General features: G+C 39.5%; 2 protein-coding genes across 2 annotated transcripts; one reads left to right on the forward strand and one right to left on the reverse strand.

The window, feature by feature from the left end:
- Positions 1–180: 180 nt before the first annotated feature.
- Positions 181–3,139, forward strand: LOC307040701 (cytokine-like protein 1). The gene is made up of 4 exons (XM_079683819.1): positions 181–451; positions 552–596; positions 1,341–1,487; positions 1,585–3,139. The coding sequence occupies exons 1-4, from the start codon at positions 305–307 to the stop codon at positions 1,684–1,686; spliced, it is 441 nt and encodes a 146-aa protein (XP_079539945.1). The 5' UTR covers positions 181–304; the 3' UTR covers positions 1,687–3,139.
- A 5,854-nt stretch (positions 3,140–8,993) lies between these two features.
- msx1a (muscle segment homeobox 1a) lies at positions 8,994–10,921 on the reverse strand. The gene is made up of 2 exons (XM_079685785.1): positions 10,392–10,921; positions 8,994–10,223 (listed from the first exon to the last, which is right to left on the reverse strand). The coding sequence occupies exons 1-2, from the start codon at positions 10,816–10,818 to the stop codon at positions 9,811–9,813; spliced, it is 840 nt and encodes a 279-aa protein (XP_079541911.1). The 5' UTR covers positions 10,819–10,921; the 3' UTR covers positions 8,994–9,810.
- Positions 10,922–13,821: the final 2,900 nt, after the last annotated feature.

Below are 13,821 nucleotides of genomic sequence, written 5' to 3' on the forward strand. Positions count from 1 at the left end.
TTTATTTTGACATGTTGTTGACCCTAAGTGATTATTATAAGCTGTCATTAATATCGAGATTCTAGTGAATTTGTGGCTGTTTATCAGCAGGAGAGACTCAACCCTCCGTGGTATTTGGAGCTTGCATGAACACAGCAGACCCCCAAATGTTTTCCTCACTCCCGCTGCGCGTCATCGTCCATCGCTTTTTTTCCCTCCACCACTCCATCCTTAAAACTGCTGCAGGTCCTCCTCTTGACTATTTGAAAGCCGGTTCCCTGTGACACAGTTTACAGCAGCAGCAGCAGCAGTGTTATCATCCGACATGAGGCTGGGACTCGCCACCCTCGTGTGTTTCTTCAGCTCGGTTTGGCTCTCGGAGTGCGCGCCGCCGACCTGCTACTCCCGAGCGCTCGGCCTTGGCAAAGAAGTCATGACCCTGCTGGATAAGATTCACACGTTCCATCGCACGGTAGGAGATTTGACACATTCTGCAGATGAGGCTTTGCAGACTGGTAGGACGTCACGTGTTATGTATATCATCAATAATGATCCTGTTTGTTGGGTTGCAGAAAATGTGTGCTGAGATTCTACCCACGATCTTCATTGATGTGCACGTAAGTTATAAACAATGTTGTGATGTGGTGTCGGAACCTATGGTTGGGACACATGGAGGGTTAAAGGGGTTCGTATGAAACCGAGTTGTTTGCTTGAAATTTGTTTTGTATTAAAACATTTAATACATAGTCAACAGGGTGGGTGACACAATCCCGGTGAGATAAGAGCTGTAGCTGCCACAGTGTGCAAGGTGCTAATTGCATTCAAGGTAGATCTGCAACGTTCGGTTAGTCGACTAATATATTAGTCAATATAAAAGAAAACTAATCATTAACCTTTCTGATAATCGATTAATCACCCAAGTCATTTGTTATTAAAAAATGGCCAAAAAATGTTTTTCTCAAGCACTCAAATATAGATATTACATTTTCTTTCTTAGTTTCATATCATGTAGCCTATAAAGTGAATATACAGTGTGTGGGTATTGGACAGACATAATGTTTAAAACCATCTCAGTTCACTTTTACTGGGACAATTTTGAATAATATTTCATTATTATTATTGTAAAAATAATCGTTAGTTGGAGCCCTGACAAGATGCTATCTGATATGGATCCTTGGCCCTTTGTTTGCATGTTTAGGTTTATAAAACCCTTTGAGTACTTGAGATTACAAAAAAGTGTACGGTCTGTTGTGCAAAACCTAAAGCTCTGATAAGGGTAATGTAAAAATGATTCACTAGAAGATGTGTCTGTAGCCGAAGAGAGCACTGTTTGTTAATAAACTGCTGGTTTATCTTTCTAGAACTCATGCATCACAACCAAGCTTCGTGATTTTCTCTACGTGGTGCTGAACCATCCAAACCCATACTGCAGAGATCTTCCCAGGATGGCTCTGCTGAAACGTAAAATCGAGAGCTTGTACAACATCATCACCAGAATCTGTTGGCGGGTGAGAGCATCTGAAGCGCCCTGCAGTATTTTTGACCTTAACATTCTTTGTTCCCAGGCCTGAGTGTCTAGATCTCATGTTTTCATTTTGTTGGCAGGACTTGGTGTTTTTCACAGATGACTGTGAGGGTATTGACACTGGACACAGTCGCCCTTACTATGCAGAGGACCGGCTGCTGCTACTGCAGGAGGAGAGTTGAGCAGTATGTTACATTCCTAAAAACACCTCAGCAATATAATAACACATGTACAATACACACTGCAGCCCACATGCATCATTAACAATACATTCCGTGCTGTTTCACGCCGTACCTAGTTGGCTCGTAGCTGCAGACCCATGTTAGTGGACATGTGTGGCTGCATTCCAGCAAGGAGTGCAGGACTTTCCACAGGAAATTTGCTGAACGCCAACCATGCCGATGAAAACCTTAAAATAATAAACCAATAAGAGATGCTTTTGAGCCAGGGCTTTACAGCTGCTTACTTACCGAGGCTGATCAAAGGTTCAAGTGTCATTAAGAAAAAAATGCTGTGTTGCCATAACCCTTGGTCTCACCAACCTGTCTTAGAGGAGCATTGTACAGCATTTTGTAAACATTGGCTGATTTGAACATGGTGGTTGAGAATGGGACATAGAAATAGATGTCATAAGCATGGCTCTGGCACACTAAGAAGCACATATAGAAACTTTTTTATACCAAAGAAGTAACTACAGTGCTGCTGTTTGTACTTAAACTGAAGAAAATGTACTTGGATTTAAGCAGAATGGGTATCATGGAAATATTAGAAACATGTCTGTTTTTATTTACACAGTATATATGTGTTTCTCATTTTGTAATAAAACGTCTCTTTAATCTAACAGCCTTTGCTTGTTATATTCTTTGAAGTTATTCCCACAATGTTTGCCGACGGATTCCTGGAACAAAATATATGAAGTCTGTGAATCCACAGGATCTCATTTTTCTAGTTGTTTTTTTACACAGGAGAGTCATTTTGTATTTTGACTGATGCTCTGATTTTCACTGCATTTGATTAACTGATGCAATTTATGAAGTCTTGTCACCACTGGACGCAAAGATAGTTGCATTTCCAGGAATCTTAGTCCGGGTCAAACACAAGTAACTAGCTGTTGTGTTTTTAAAATGTGATTGATGAACTATAAGTGAAGCTGTGTGGTTTTCACACAAACCACAGTTCCCACTCACACACATAACAGAGTAGTTGCCATTATTTTGACAACAGTGTTATGACATGCTGAGTTTGGGAATTCTTGTTTCTGATATAATGTATGGACTCTGATGCCCTCTGATGGTCAGACTGTGTAATTTGCATGCAGAAAATCATTTGCTCGATCTTTTAAAGCTTTTTAGACCTTAATTATGTAACAAAAGTAGCTCTTACCCATCACAGACTGAGAACTTTGACCTCATATTTACGGTGTTTTTTTTGTAACCCCTCATGTCAGCGCAGTGGTTTATCATTTTGGAGTACTGCATTTTCTGTTATATGAAGTCTATCCTGAACAATAAACCAGATTTTCTTTTAGTCAAAACCTTATTGCTAAGAAATGCTATGAGTTGTTGGCTGAATAGGCTTCCCTGATATCTCCAGTGTCTTTACGTCGACAGTTTATTAAAATACTTTAAATCATAACTTGACTGCCTGTCAGCATTTGATTTATTGAAAGAAAAAAATCAAATGCAGAATATATGTGTTTGTGTGTGTGATTTGTCTTTAAAATTGCCTTTCTGATGGCAGACATTAGTTCTTTATTTGATAGATTGTCTACGTGAATAAAATGCATGTTTGCAATTTGCTGAGACATCATCCAATAAGCAGCCAAAGGTTCTGGTGCTGCTTTGCTATTCATCGCTTTCCTGTTTCTTTGTTTCTTTGTTGTTTGCTGCTTTGCTGTTTGTTGCATGGCTGTTCGTCGCTTTGCTATTCTTTGCTTTAATGTCCGTTGCTTTGCTGTCCTTGGTCTTGCTTTCCTTGGTTTTGGCTGTCAACATATTCTGCATTTCAGAAATGCAGCAATATACTGTTAATTTGCCCATTCCCCAAATTGCCCATACACTGAAGCTGTTGTGCCATTTCTTTTTCATGTGTTAGGCCTGCAGCCTGCTACATATGCAAGATTACATAGTGTTACATTGTGCAGGATGCAAGACTACTGAAAACCTGCTGGGCACAGTTGAAATGCTCTGTCATCTTTAGGGTTGTTAACATAAAACCAGGATCTGCAGTGTTCCTGGATGAGGCTAGTCAGGCACTTCAGGAATAAGAGGCCATCCATGTAAAGGTCATCCATTTAGATACTGAATGTTTATCCTCACACGGTGTATGACAGTGCCTTGAGCTGTCACAAGGTGGTGCTATTTGTTTTAGTTTCATGTTGCCACATCAGACAAGAATATATTTATACTATTTTATGCTGCTGATAAATCAGTACAATAAACTGTAGGTGACCCTGACAGACTGAAGATGTTTCTCTCTTTGTGTTTGATTCTGTAATTAATATCAATTCAGAGATTTTAATTTCCAGATTTTATAGGTGAGACGCAGCACAAAAACATGTCAAAAAGAATGAAATCTGAAGCCATTTTGTTGAAAAGGTTAAAAGTATAGCCTGCTGTGATGAGAACTAATTAACAGTATTTTTATTAGGAGAACCAAATGTAATAAAAAAAAAATATATATATATACGTTTTATTAAATAGACAAGGACATGAATTACAGACCCTCAAAGTTGTAATAATGTTGCGGGATTTGAAGCAGCAAACCTGTATTTCTAATTGCAAAATATTGTATTGTTCTAATATCACACTAATGGCAGAAAACTGGATCAAAACTGGTACTAAAAAAACTCACAGCTCCATCAGTCCTGTCCAGAAGATTATTTAAATCTGACAACACATACTAACTATAGTTTATAATCATCTAACAGCCAGCAGTTTAATTTGAACCCATGTTTCAAGAACATATCCTGAGCCAAGAAAGAAGTTGTTGCAGTTCTAAACTATCAGGTCTGAACCGCTCAATGTTAATGAACTAACCCCAACAAAAACAGGAATGTTAGTGAGCTCAGCAGCATGTGGCTTGTTAAGAAATCAGCCCACAGTGGGCTTATAAAGCTTAATTACGGTGCTTATTGATCATCATTAGAGGGCTGGAGAATCCACTTTATTTTGTTCATTAAGGCGAAACGAGAACAGAACATTAAGAGCGCAGGCGGTCAGGTAATTTAACAAAGCATAATGTTCTGGGACACAGCACCAAAAATGCTGCACAATAAAAACAACAACAAGTTAGCCGAAGGGTGACAGCAATCATTCTCTGCTTTGGTGAAATAAATTACCTTGTAAAGGACAGATCAGAACCCCATTTACATTAAAGCATTGGTTATGCAATTTTGTTTATGTGGCTTTCCAGGCAATTTTCCATCGTTTAGCACTTTTATTGCATCTTAAGAGAAATGTTGCCTCATTAGTCCACATAAGAAAATGTTTTTCCCACTTTAATTTCCAATAGATTTTTGGCACGCATTTGTAATTACGCTGCTGAGCAAATTTGGTTGAGGTCCTAAACTCTCACATATTAGAACAAAGCCTCCCCTCCTGAGAGCCAGGCCTACTAAATAAACGCTCAACTGTTCCACTGGTTTGCACACTGAGGTGTTTAATGAAGGGTCAGTGGAGGAATTCTGATAGCAAAGGTCTAAGAAGTTCACCAAACGTCAGTTATGATCAATGGGACCTTATTGATATATCAGAAGTCAATATTGTCAGTGGCCAAATTCTCAAATGAATCCAAATCAACCATGACACCCCTGCCCCCTAGAGGATATTGCAGGACTTACAAGCACACAATGAAGAGGTTTATGATGAGTCATTTTAAAATGTAAGCTCTACTTGTAGGTTGCTTTTACACAGTGACTCATGCTGATCAACACATCAGGTAAGTAGTGATAAATGGTATAAGCAGTGTTTATAACTCAATATATTGTTAAAACGTTCATCCCCTTGATATGCGGCCAAACAAAAAAGTTCAACCAAATCATATTTCCTATATTATTAATTTGACTTTGTCAATGACAGTCTGAACTTGCATTCCTTTTGTTTTTCTATATATTACCTTTCTATAATATTTCTGTAAGAACATCTGGTTTCTGCAGGAGGTTGACATTATGTCCTTTTGATACAGGCCGCCACAGGAGACTGGTGATGATATCTCTGCGGGTTAGTGAACATTGATTTATAACATTCTTGCTGCATGAGTCCGTCGCATAATGTGATGCAGAGCAAACATGTGGCTGTGCGTTCAGGTTGGTTGTCCATTATATTAGTTGTAGTAGGCCTACTTGTATTTTGAATGGAAATATTAACCATTCCTCCTCCTACTCTATTATGAATCAGAGTCTGACGAATAATTAATGGCGAAATGTAACTTTGATGTGCCCTTTAAAACGAGAACAGATTAAATCTCATCATGAGACTGAAGGGGAAATCACAGCATCTTAACAAGTTCGTTTCGGCGGCTGCTCATAAAAATTAGCCTACGTTTTTTTTGTTGCTGCAAATGATCATTGCGAATAATAATTTTCTTATTTTAAAACAATTATTATTGTTTTGGTTTGTTCACTCACTGTTCGGATTTTCCTAAATTAAACATGATGCGTAAATCCAATGTTTGCTGAGGGATATTAATGTTATTAATTTAGGTTTAGCTGGATTAAATTAATATTTAGTTGAGTAGATTAAAGGGCTGTATTTTTTTTTTAATGTATATTTTCCAGCTTTAAACTTGTTTTTCGAAACGGAAAAAAAGATTGTTTTTATTTAGGGCTACTCCAACTCCGAACAGAAGGTGGTGGTGTGGTATCTGGAAACAAGAAAAAATAACTTGTGTATTCAAAGGATTTTGTCTTGAAAATTATGTGAATTCATCTTTCCTCCGCATTTGATATTATAATAATGCACTTGTTTGGTAAATATTCGATTCATTACCCTATAAAACTGACAATATTGTGTCTAATATTTTGTATTAAATTACAAAATGCTACCGATAATAACCAATGCAGAACAAATAACGTTACATTTCTATTTGTCTTCATTCAATTAACTGATTTCAAATCATTATGGTAAAACTATATTATTTTTAGTATAAAACGTAATTAATGATCAAGTAGCATAAAGGTTAAATCCTGTACTTGTTTATGTTAACATTTAAATATATATTTGTGCAAATTGTTTTTTTTAGGGAAACAGATTTCAACAGAAAAAAATCACATTATGGGTCTTCACAATTTACGTTTTGCTAAACAATACAAGTTTTTTTAAACAATGTTTGTTTAAAAATATTCAGAGATTTAAAAAAAAAAATGGCTATATTTTCTTGAATAACCTATAGGCTAATCATTTGTCTCGTAAAGTCTAATTTCGTGTCCTCTTTAGGCCTACATCTTATGGAGAAAAACAGGATAATAAAGGTTAAATGTCGATTAAACATCCCCTAAATCCTCTGCCTTAATAACCATGTATCCGAGCTGCAGAGCAAACTTCTAATAGCCCATTTTCCCTTTTATTTGGGATCAAGGGCTTTTAACTACAGAGTCAAACAGCGTCGTGTGATCTTTTGGATGATATAAACAAGTGAGTTTTGTTTTCTGTTGAAGTCCTGGCGAGATTGAGGGTGGCAGACAAAAGAAAGAAAGAGTTGAAAGAATAGACAGATCCCCTTTGGCTCTTTTGTGTCAAGTTTCTCTTCTTTTCAGATAGTGCGTCCATCCATGTGATTTAAACGCATTGTTAGGGATTATGTATTAATTCATGCTTCCTAGACATAGAGGAGCGGAGATTGTGAGAGGAAAATGCACTCTCAATTTAATTTAATACCGTGTTATATTAAAAAAAAGAAAGAAAAGAAGGAAAAAAAGATTAAATTACACTATCAGAGCAGTTGTGGAAAAGGTACCCAGACCCTTAAGTAAAAGTAGAAATATTAAATTGAATTCAAAATGTTACTTATGTAACTATGAGCTAAGTATGTTATATGTAATCTATCAAAAGAAAAAGTCATTACAGAGAACATTTATTTTCACTGAACTATGTTATTGTGATTTTTTTTATATCACTGTAAAAGCATTGTAATCTTATAGTTTGTCATCCAATTTAAGATACCTATAAAACGATGTGGATTATAATAAATTACTGCATCATATCTTAATGCACATCGTGTGTTTATTGTTATTGAAAAGGAACCAACCGAGTGTTAGATCATTGTAGTGTAGTAAAAAAAAAATCATAAAATGGAAATACTCGAGTACTTTTTTGACACACTATGTTCTTCTAAATACAATCCTTGAGTAAATGTCTAACTCCCAGACCTGACTGCAGGACAGCAGCGTGTCAGCGCAGAGGAAATCACAGCAGAGTCAGGAGTGTTGCCCGTCCCAGTCCCCCGTTGACATTTTAGGAATGATAAAAGTTCCGCCTTGCCTGGAGCTACAGCCTCGCTGGAGCCGGCCTCCGTCTGCGGCAGATTGCCTTTGCTCATTACAGCAATTATTTTACTCCAATTTAACCCCTGCCTGAATGGCACAGAACTCGAGAGAAAGCATTTAAAAACTGCCGTGGTGGAGTGCATGCCTGTAATTGTCTCCCTATCCCTGTTTTGTCATTTAAGTCTTCCTGATGGCAGAAAATGACTCATCTGAAGGAGGAAATCTTTTCTTTATGTGCCCCAGATAATATGCTTGTACACATGGTTGTAACACCCTATATTCTCCATAATGGGGTGTCACCTAGCTCAGTTTACACCCTAAACACTCCATAATAACACCCTTGTAGATTGTTTACATGCGATTTAGCCCAGAGAAGAAGTGATCTTCAATATTTATCGGTGTGTTTTGAAGTCAGCACAACTGGTTGTCAGCCCCCCCTCCTCAACATCTTCACCCCCTAAACTCTGCTGGCGCCAACCAAATCTAGGTTAGTTGTTTCAAAGCAATAGGCAGCAGCTGTAGCAAGACATTCCTTTAAATAACATTTGACAAGTTTAAATGCACACTGCACATCAGCACTGCATGGCTGAAATACCTGCTGCAGAAAGGTTTGAATTTAAGAGATTATGTTGTCAATATTGTTATGGCATGGGTCACATAAATCCTAAAAAATCCATAAAAGTCTCCATGACATTTCAAATAGGATAATATTTCAAATGTGCTGTTTGATATTCCTATTTTTTAACATGATTTGAACCGGCCTGGTAAATATAATTCCATTTGTGTATATTTTCCCATGAATTTGTTTGTCTCAAGAGGCTATGTCCAATATTTTACAAGACTCAGGCCCAGACTTGATCCTAAAATAGATATAGAATCATAAAAAAAATATATAAACTAAACTACAACTAAAACTACTAAAATTGTAAAAAATATATATATATTATAAGCAGTTTGCAAAAATATAAAGCCACCATGCGAGTGTCAGTCAAAACGAACAAATGCTTAATGAAAAAGAATAAACAATTTATTGTTAAGTTATGTCACAAATATATTCATAATATAAATGAGGATATTCTTCAAATATATACAATATTTTACAGTACACATATCCCTTCCGAAGGGAATCATTCCAACAACAGACAGTGTTGTTATAAAAACAAATGCTGGGGTTCTCCAAAGAGCATTACGCATTGATACGAAAGTGTTTGTTTTTTTGCAGTGTGACAGCAGACCACTGAGGAAATCCTAAAATAAGTTTGTTGGGGCAAAATGTCATGCTGAGCGGAGTCCCACTTACTCATAGAAGCTGGTTTAATAGCCCTTCTACCTGACGGTATGATGGGGCTATCTTTCACACATTGTAGCACAGAGACTGTCCATACTTCACTGTCCACACTTCACCTACTGCAATGTTGTCCACTTCTGCAACGCAAACATTTCCACCTTAAAGTCATTTGTTCTCACTCTCAGATTACTTTCTGAAATAAGATATCTATTGATTGGCATTATAATTAAGTAAACTGACAAAAAACAGATTTAAGACTCAAAATTAAGTGACTAATAAAGTTGGATTATTTTTGCAGTGTGTGAACTTACTGGCGAGGTCAAGAGAAGGGATAAACGTCAAGCTCCTCAGAAGGGGGTCAGTTTGGAGGTCTTGGCCCCCTGACAGGACTTGACACTGAGCTCACCGCCAGGATGCCTCTTTATTTAGTAAAAAGTCACCTGTCCTCGGGCCCCTCTTCTTGCTCGGAGCCCTCAGAAAGTAGTCTAAACCCCCTTTTGTCCCACTGCACTTTCCCCTTGTCCTTCATCCATTTCAAGCGAGGTGGTACATACTGTATCCGACGTGCGCGGCGTACAGTCCCATGGGGGAAACCGGCAGCGAGTGCCTGTGGAACGGGTGCGAGCCATAGGACGCGGGGTGCGCACCGAGAGGAAAGGAAATCCCGAAAGCTGGAGGCAGCATAGGTTTAGCTGCCATTTTCAATTTTTCAAGTTCTGCCTCCTGCAGCCGCTTGGCTTTGGCCCTCCTGTTCTGAAACCAGATTTTCACCTGTGTTTCCGTCAGGTTAAGGGAGCTGGAGAACTCTGCGCGCTCGGCGATGGAAAGGTACTGCTTCTGCCGAAACTTCCTCTCCAGAGCCAGCAGCTGGGACGTGGTGAAGGGGGTCCGGGGCTTTCTGTTCGTCTTGTGTTTACGCAGGGGACACGCAGGAGGACTCAGCCTTCCTGTGAATAGACATAACACAATTAAAATCATGAACATTTAGCACCATGGATTGTAATACGCAATGGCAAATATATTATATTTTATAAAAGTTCAAACACAAGCACAACCCTAAACATATTGAATATTGATAGCCTACTAACTATATCATGCACTGACAACAAACTTACGTGGAGGCGTCGGAGAAAAACGGGGACTCTGTAGCCATGAATTTCTCTCGTTACTGTCCGGGCTCTCGGGTTTTATCAACACGTCGTCAGACATGTTCATGATGTCACCCACCGAAAACGGGGAGCTCATGGGTAAAGCAGGAGTATCCAGACTACCGAACGAGCCCATCCTAATGCCCTTCCCCAGCACATGTGACGTCCCGGGAACGGACAGGGCATCCGGTGATACCACCTCTCTGCTGGGTTTCCTATCGGCCATCAACGCCTCGACGCTGAATGGCAAAATAGCTACTTTGGGCTTCACGGGCTCCTCCACGGGACTCAGGCTGGTCTGCATCTCGACCCGGCTGACGAGCACTGAGCGGGGGGGAAGCTCTTCGGTTTTCAAAGCAGCGGTTAAAGCTGACATGGCGATCGATGGGGCCATACAGGTCCGAATGGCACTAGTTGACTCTCGTGGGTACAGTGCAAAGAGTTAAGCAAAGTTACTGCGCTGCGCCCTAAGGTGACGGTATCCTCATGTTTATGTGACCAAATTGGAGTGCAGGGATATAATAAGGCAGGCGTGGAGAGAGAAGCGGCCAATCAGGGGCGAGAAGGGCTGGACCTGGACTTCAAAAAAAAAGAAAGAATCACAGTGGGGAAGTTAACAATAGTCACAGAAAAAAAAACTTCAGATGAACATAAACACAACCCACTCTTAATGGGCCGTGGTTTCATTAAGACTAAATCCCACAAAAATGATGCATACCCTATAATTATCCTCCCATTAAGTTATTGACATTTTATAAAAGCAGTAGGCATTTATATTCTTATTTCTGCTCTTTTATAACTTTTCTTTCCTAAACATTTTGACATGCTTTATTCACATGATGACTGCTTTTGGCCATGTGCTAAATCTGGCTGGAGTGAGTCTTGAATGTTGCACAACAGTTTACTGCTGCCTCTTTATGTGATGAACCTCTTGCAGCGCGCTGTTTATTGATGGCTGCGGGGCTCTAATCAGATTGAAACACACAGGCCTTCGCAGTCATTTAGGCGTAATTATCGGGCTTGGGGGAGGGATCAGTACGATTTCCCCCCTTTGACTACATCCATTAAAGTCAAAAATGATGTGGAGTCGCGGGGGCAAGGGGGAGGAGGCACCGTGGAGCCAGGGAGAGATCTAACCCAGGACTGTCATTGATTTACCTGGGTATGCTATTTACCTCCCCATTACGCACAGTGCTTAAAAATAGGGGATTTTTGTTGTTATTGTATTCATTGCAGAAAATAATAGGCTAATCTGGATATATGGGCAAGGTGAAATACATTTTGAATTCATACCAAAAACATATTCTCATTTAAATAATTTGAAATGCCTATATATTTTTCACCTTTTTTGCTGTGAAGTCAGTTCTCATGAAAGCGTCTGCGTCGCTAATTGCCAAGCATAAACAATCTGTCACGATTTGTCAGTCTCCCTAATGGGCAGACAAGTTATGTTGTTTTTAGGCGCCAGCAGCGCTCGGATCAAAGCGCCCGGCTTTAGGGAGACTATTGAAGGAGTTGAACCCGCACCGAGAGCGCAGCACCGCCTCCTCCGCTGCCCGCCCTAGCCCAGGGACACTGAGCCATTCAGCCTGAAAAATTAGCTTTTTCCCAGCCGATCGCACGCCATTTCCATCTATTCAAATGAGCACTATGGTCGGTGTAAAAGTAAGACTCTTCTGAAGAAAAGGTCAGCATCCCTTCAACGAAAAGGGTTCCTCGATGTGTTTCCCAACATCTGCACTGGACCACAGATCCCTGTCTGAGGAGGTGTTTTTTGCTTTTTGTGCAGGAGTATGTGAGGCGTTAAATACAGTGGGTGGTTGTGAGACCTCAAACCAATCGTCCTCATAATCTGTCTGTCACTGTGCCATAACGTTACCAAAGGGAATGAATAAACCCTTTGCAGGACCACAGGGGTACGTGGACCCCAAACCACTGCCTCATAAAGTTTAATCTTACTGTGCTGTTGCCTATAGCATAGAAATCATTAATGTTTTTCCTGGTTTGAACATTGCAATTAACATTTCAAAGTGACACTGTTATTTTACCTGGCACATACTTACCTGCTTTGCATCCATGAGCAATAAAGATGACAAGATAAGGTAAATAATTCGCTATTTTGAGAGGTTTTTTTATTATGGTAATTTGAGAGGAAGTGGAATCAAATACAATTATTTTGTTACTCTTGTAAATATAAAATGTGACATGTATTAGGATAATAAATCAATACAAGTTATCTCTTTGAAAATGCGTCTTCTTGAACAACAGGCATAGAGTGATTTCCAGTTTCCACGTTCATATTTAAATTGCAGCCTCAGGTGTTTCCTAATAGTCGTTTTGCATTTGACAACAGATAACCTTCTTTGTAGGAAAAAAAAACTTAACACGAGTCTTAATTTATCATTTCCTCAGCAGCACATCCTGTGTGTGTGCAGGTAGGGCCTCCACGTGCAGCTGCGGTGTGTTTGGAAACACTTAAAGCCTCTAACCTGGAACGAGTGGCATTGCTCCGAAAAGCTTTGAAGTCACCGGAGTCTCCGGGGCCGCCGCGTCCGTCTGAAGTCCCCTCAGCTCGGGGCTGGAACACTTAACCCGTCCTCCAACACCAACTCGTTAAACGTGTGTGCGTAAACACAAATAGGCACACATGAGACGCATTAACGTGTGCAGTTTGTTAACGTGCAGCAACAACGCGTAGCCTGCTAATTGTTCCTGCTGATGTGTACTCGTTCAGAAACCCATAAATCATATTGATTCCGAAACACTGCAGATATGTTATAGGGCTAATATTCCCACTGTGTTTCCCTGACTTCTGATTTGATATTATAATGAAGTTGATGAAAAAATACTTCATGCAATAATGAAATAACATTTGTTTTATTTATGATGTCTGCTTCACTTCTAACTTTTCTTTACTTGATGATTTATTAACTTGCCCAGAAGTTGATTTTTGATGAGCCTCTATTTAACCTGTTTGTTATTTTGTCTCCACTTTATTTGCCTTGTGAACAGAGGGACAGTGGTGCTGGAAAACAACGTTGCTGGCAATTAGCATCCCAAACAGTGGCCTTTAAGAAGACTGATGTGCCATGAAGAAGGCGATTACCATACCGTTTTATTTAAATCCCAAGGCAACAAATGAGGGCCGAGCTGAGGTACAAAACAACTGTTAGGCTCATCGGGCCTTTATTTCACTTTATAAACTACTTTGATTCCCAGTCAGGAGGCTGGGACTCTCGCACAAAGGCCCATTGTTGCCTCCTCTCAAAGTTGTCTTAACCCTTTTCATGCAAGGTCTGTCAATTTAGACTGTAAAGACATAAAAGGGAGGGTCGATGTCAAAAGGCATTTTCAGGCGAAAAATATTTGCACTTGGTGAGACTTTCGTGGGGGGACA

Source organism: Notothenia rossii (genome assembly GCF_949606895.1).
Source record: "Notothenia rossii genome assembly, chromosome: 5".
NCBI classification, from domain to species: domain Eukaryota; kingdom Metazoa; phylum Chordata; class Actinopteri; order Perciformes; family Nototheniidae; genus Notothenia; species Notothenia rossii.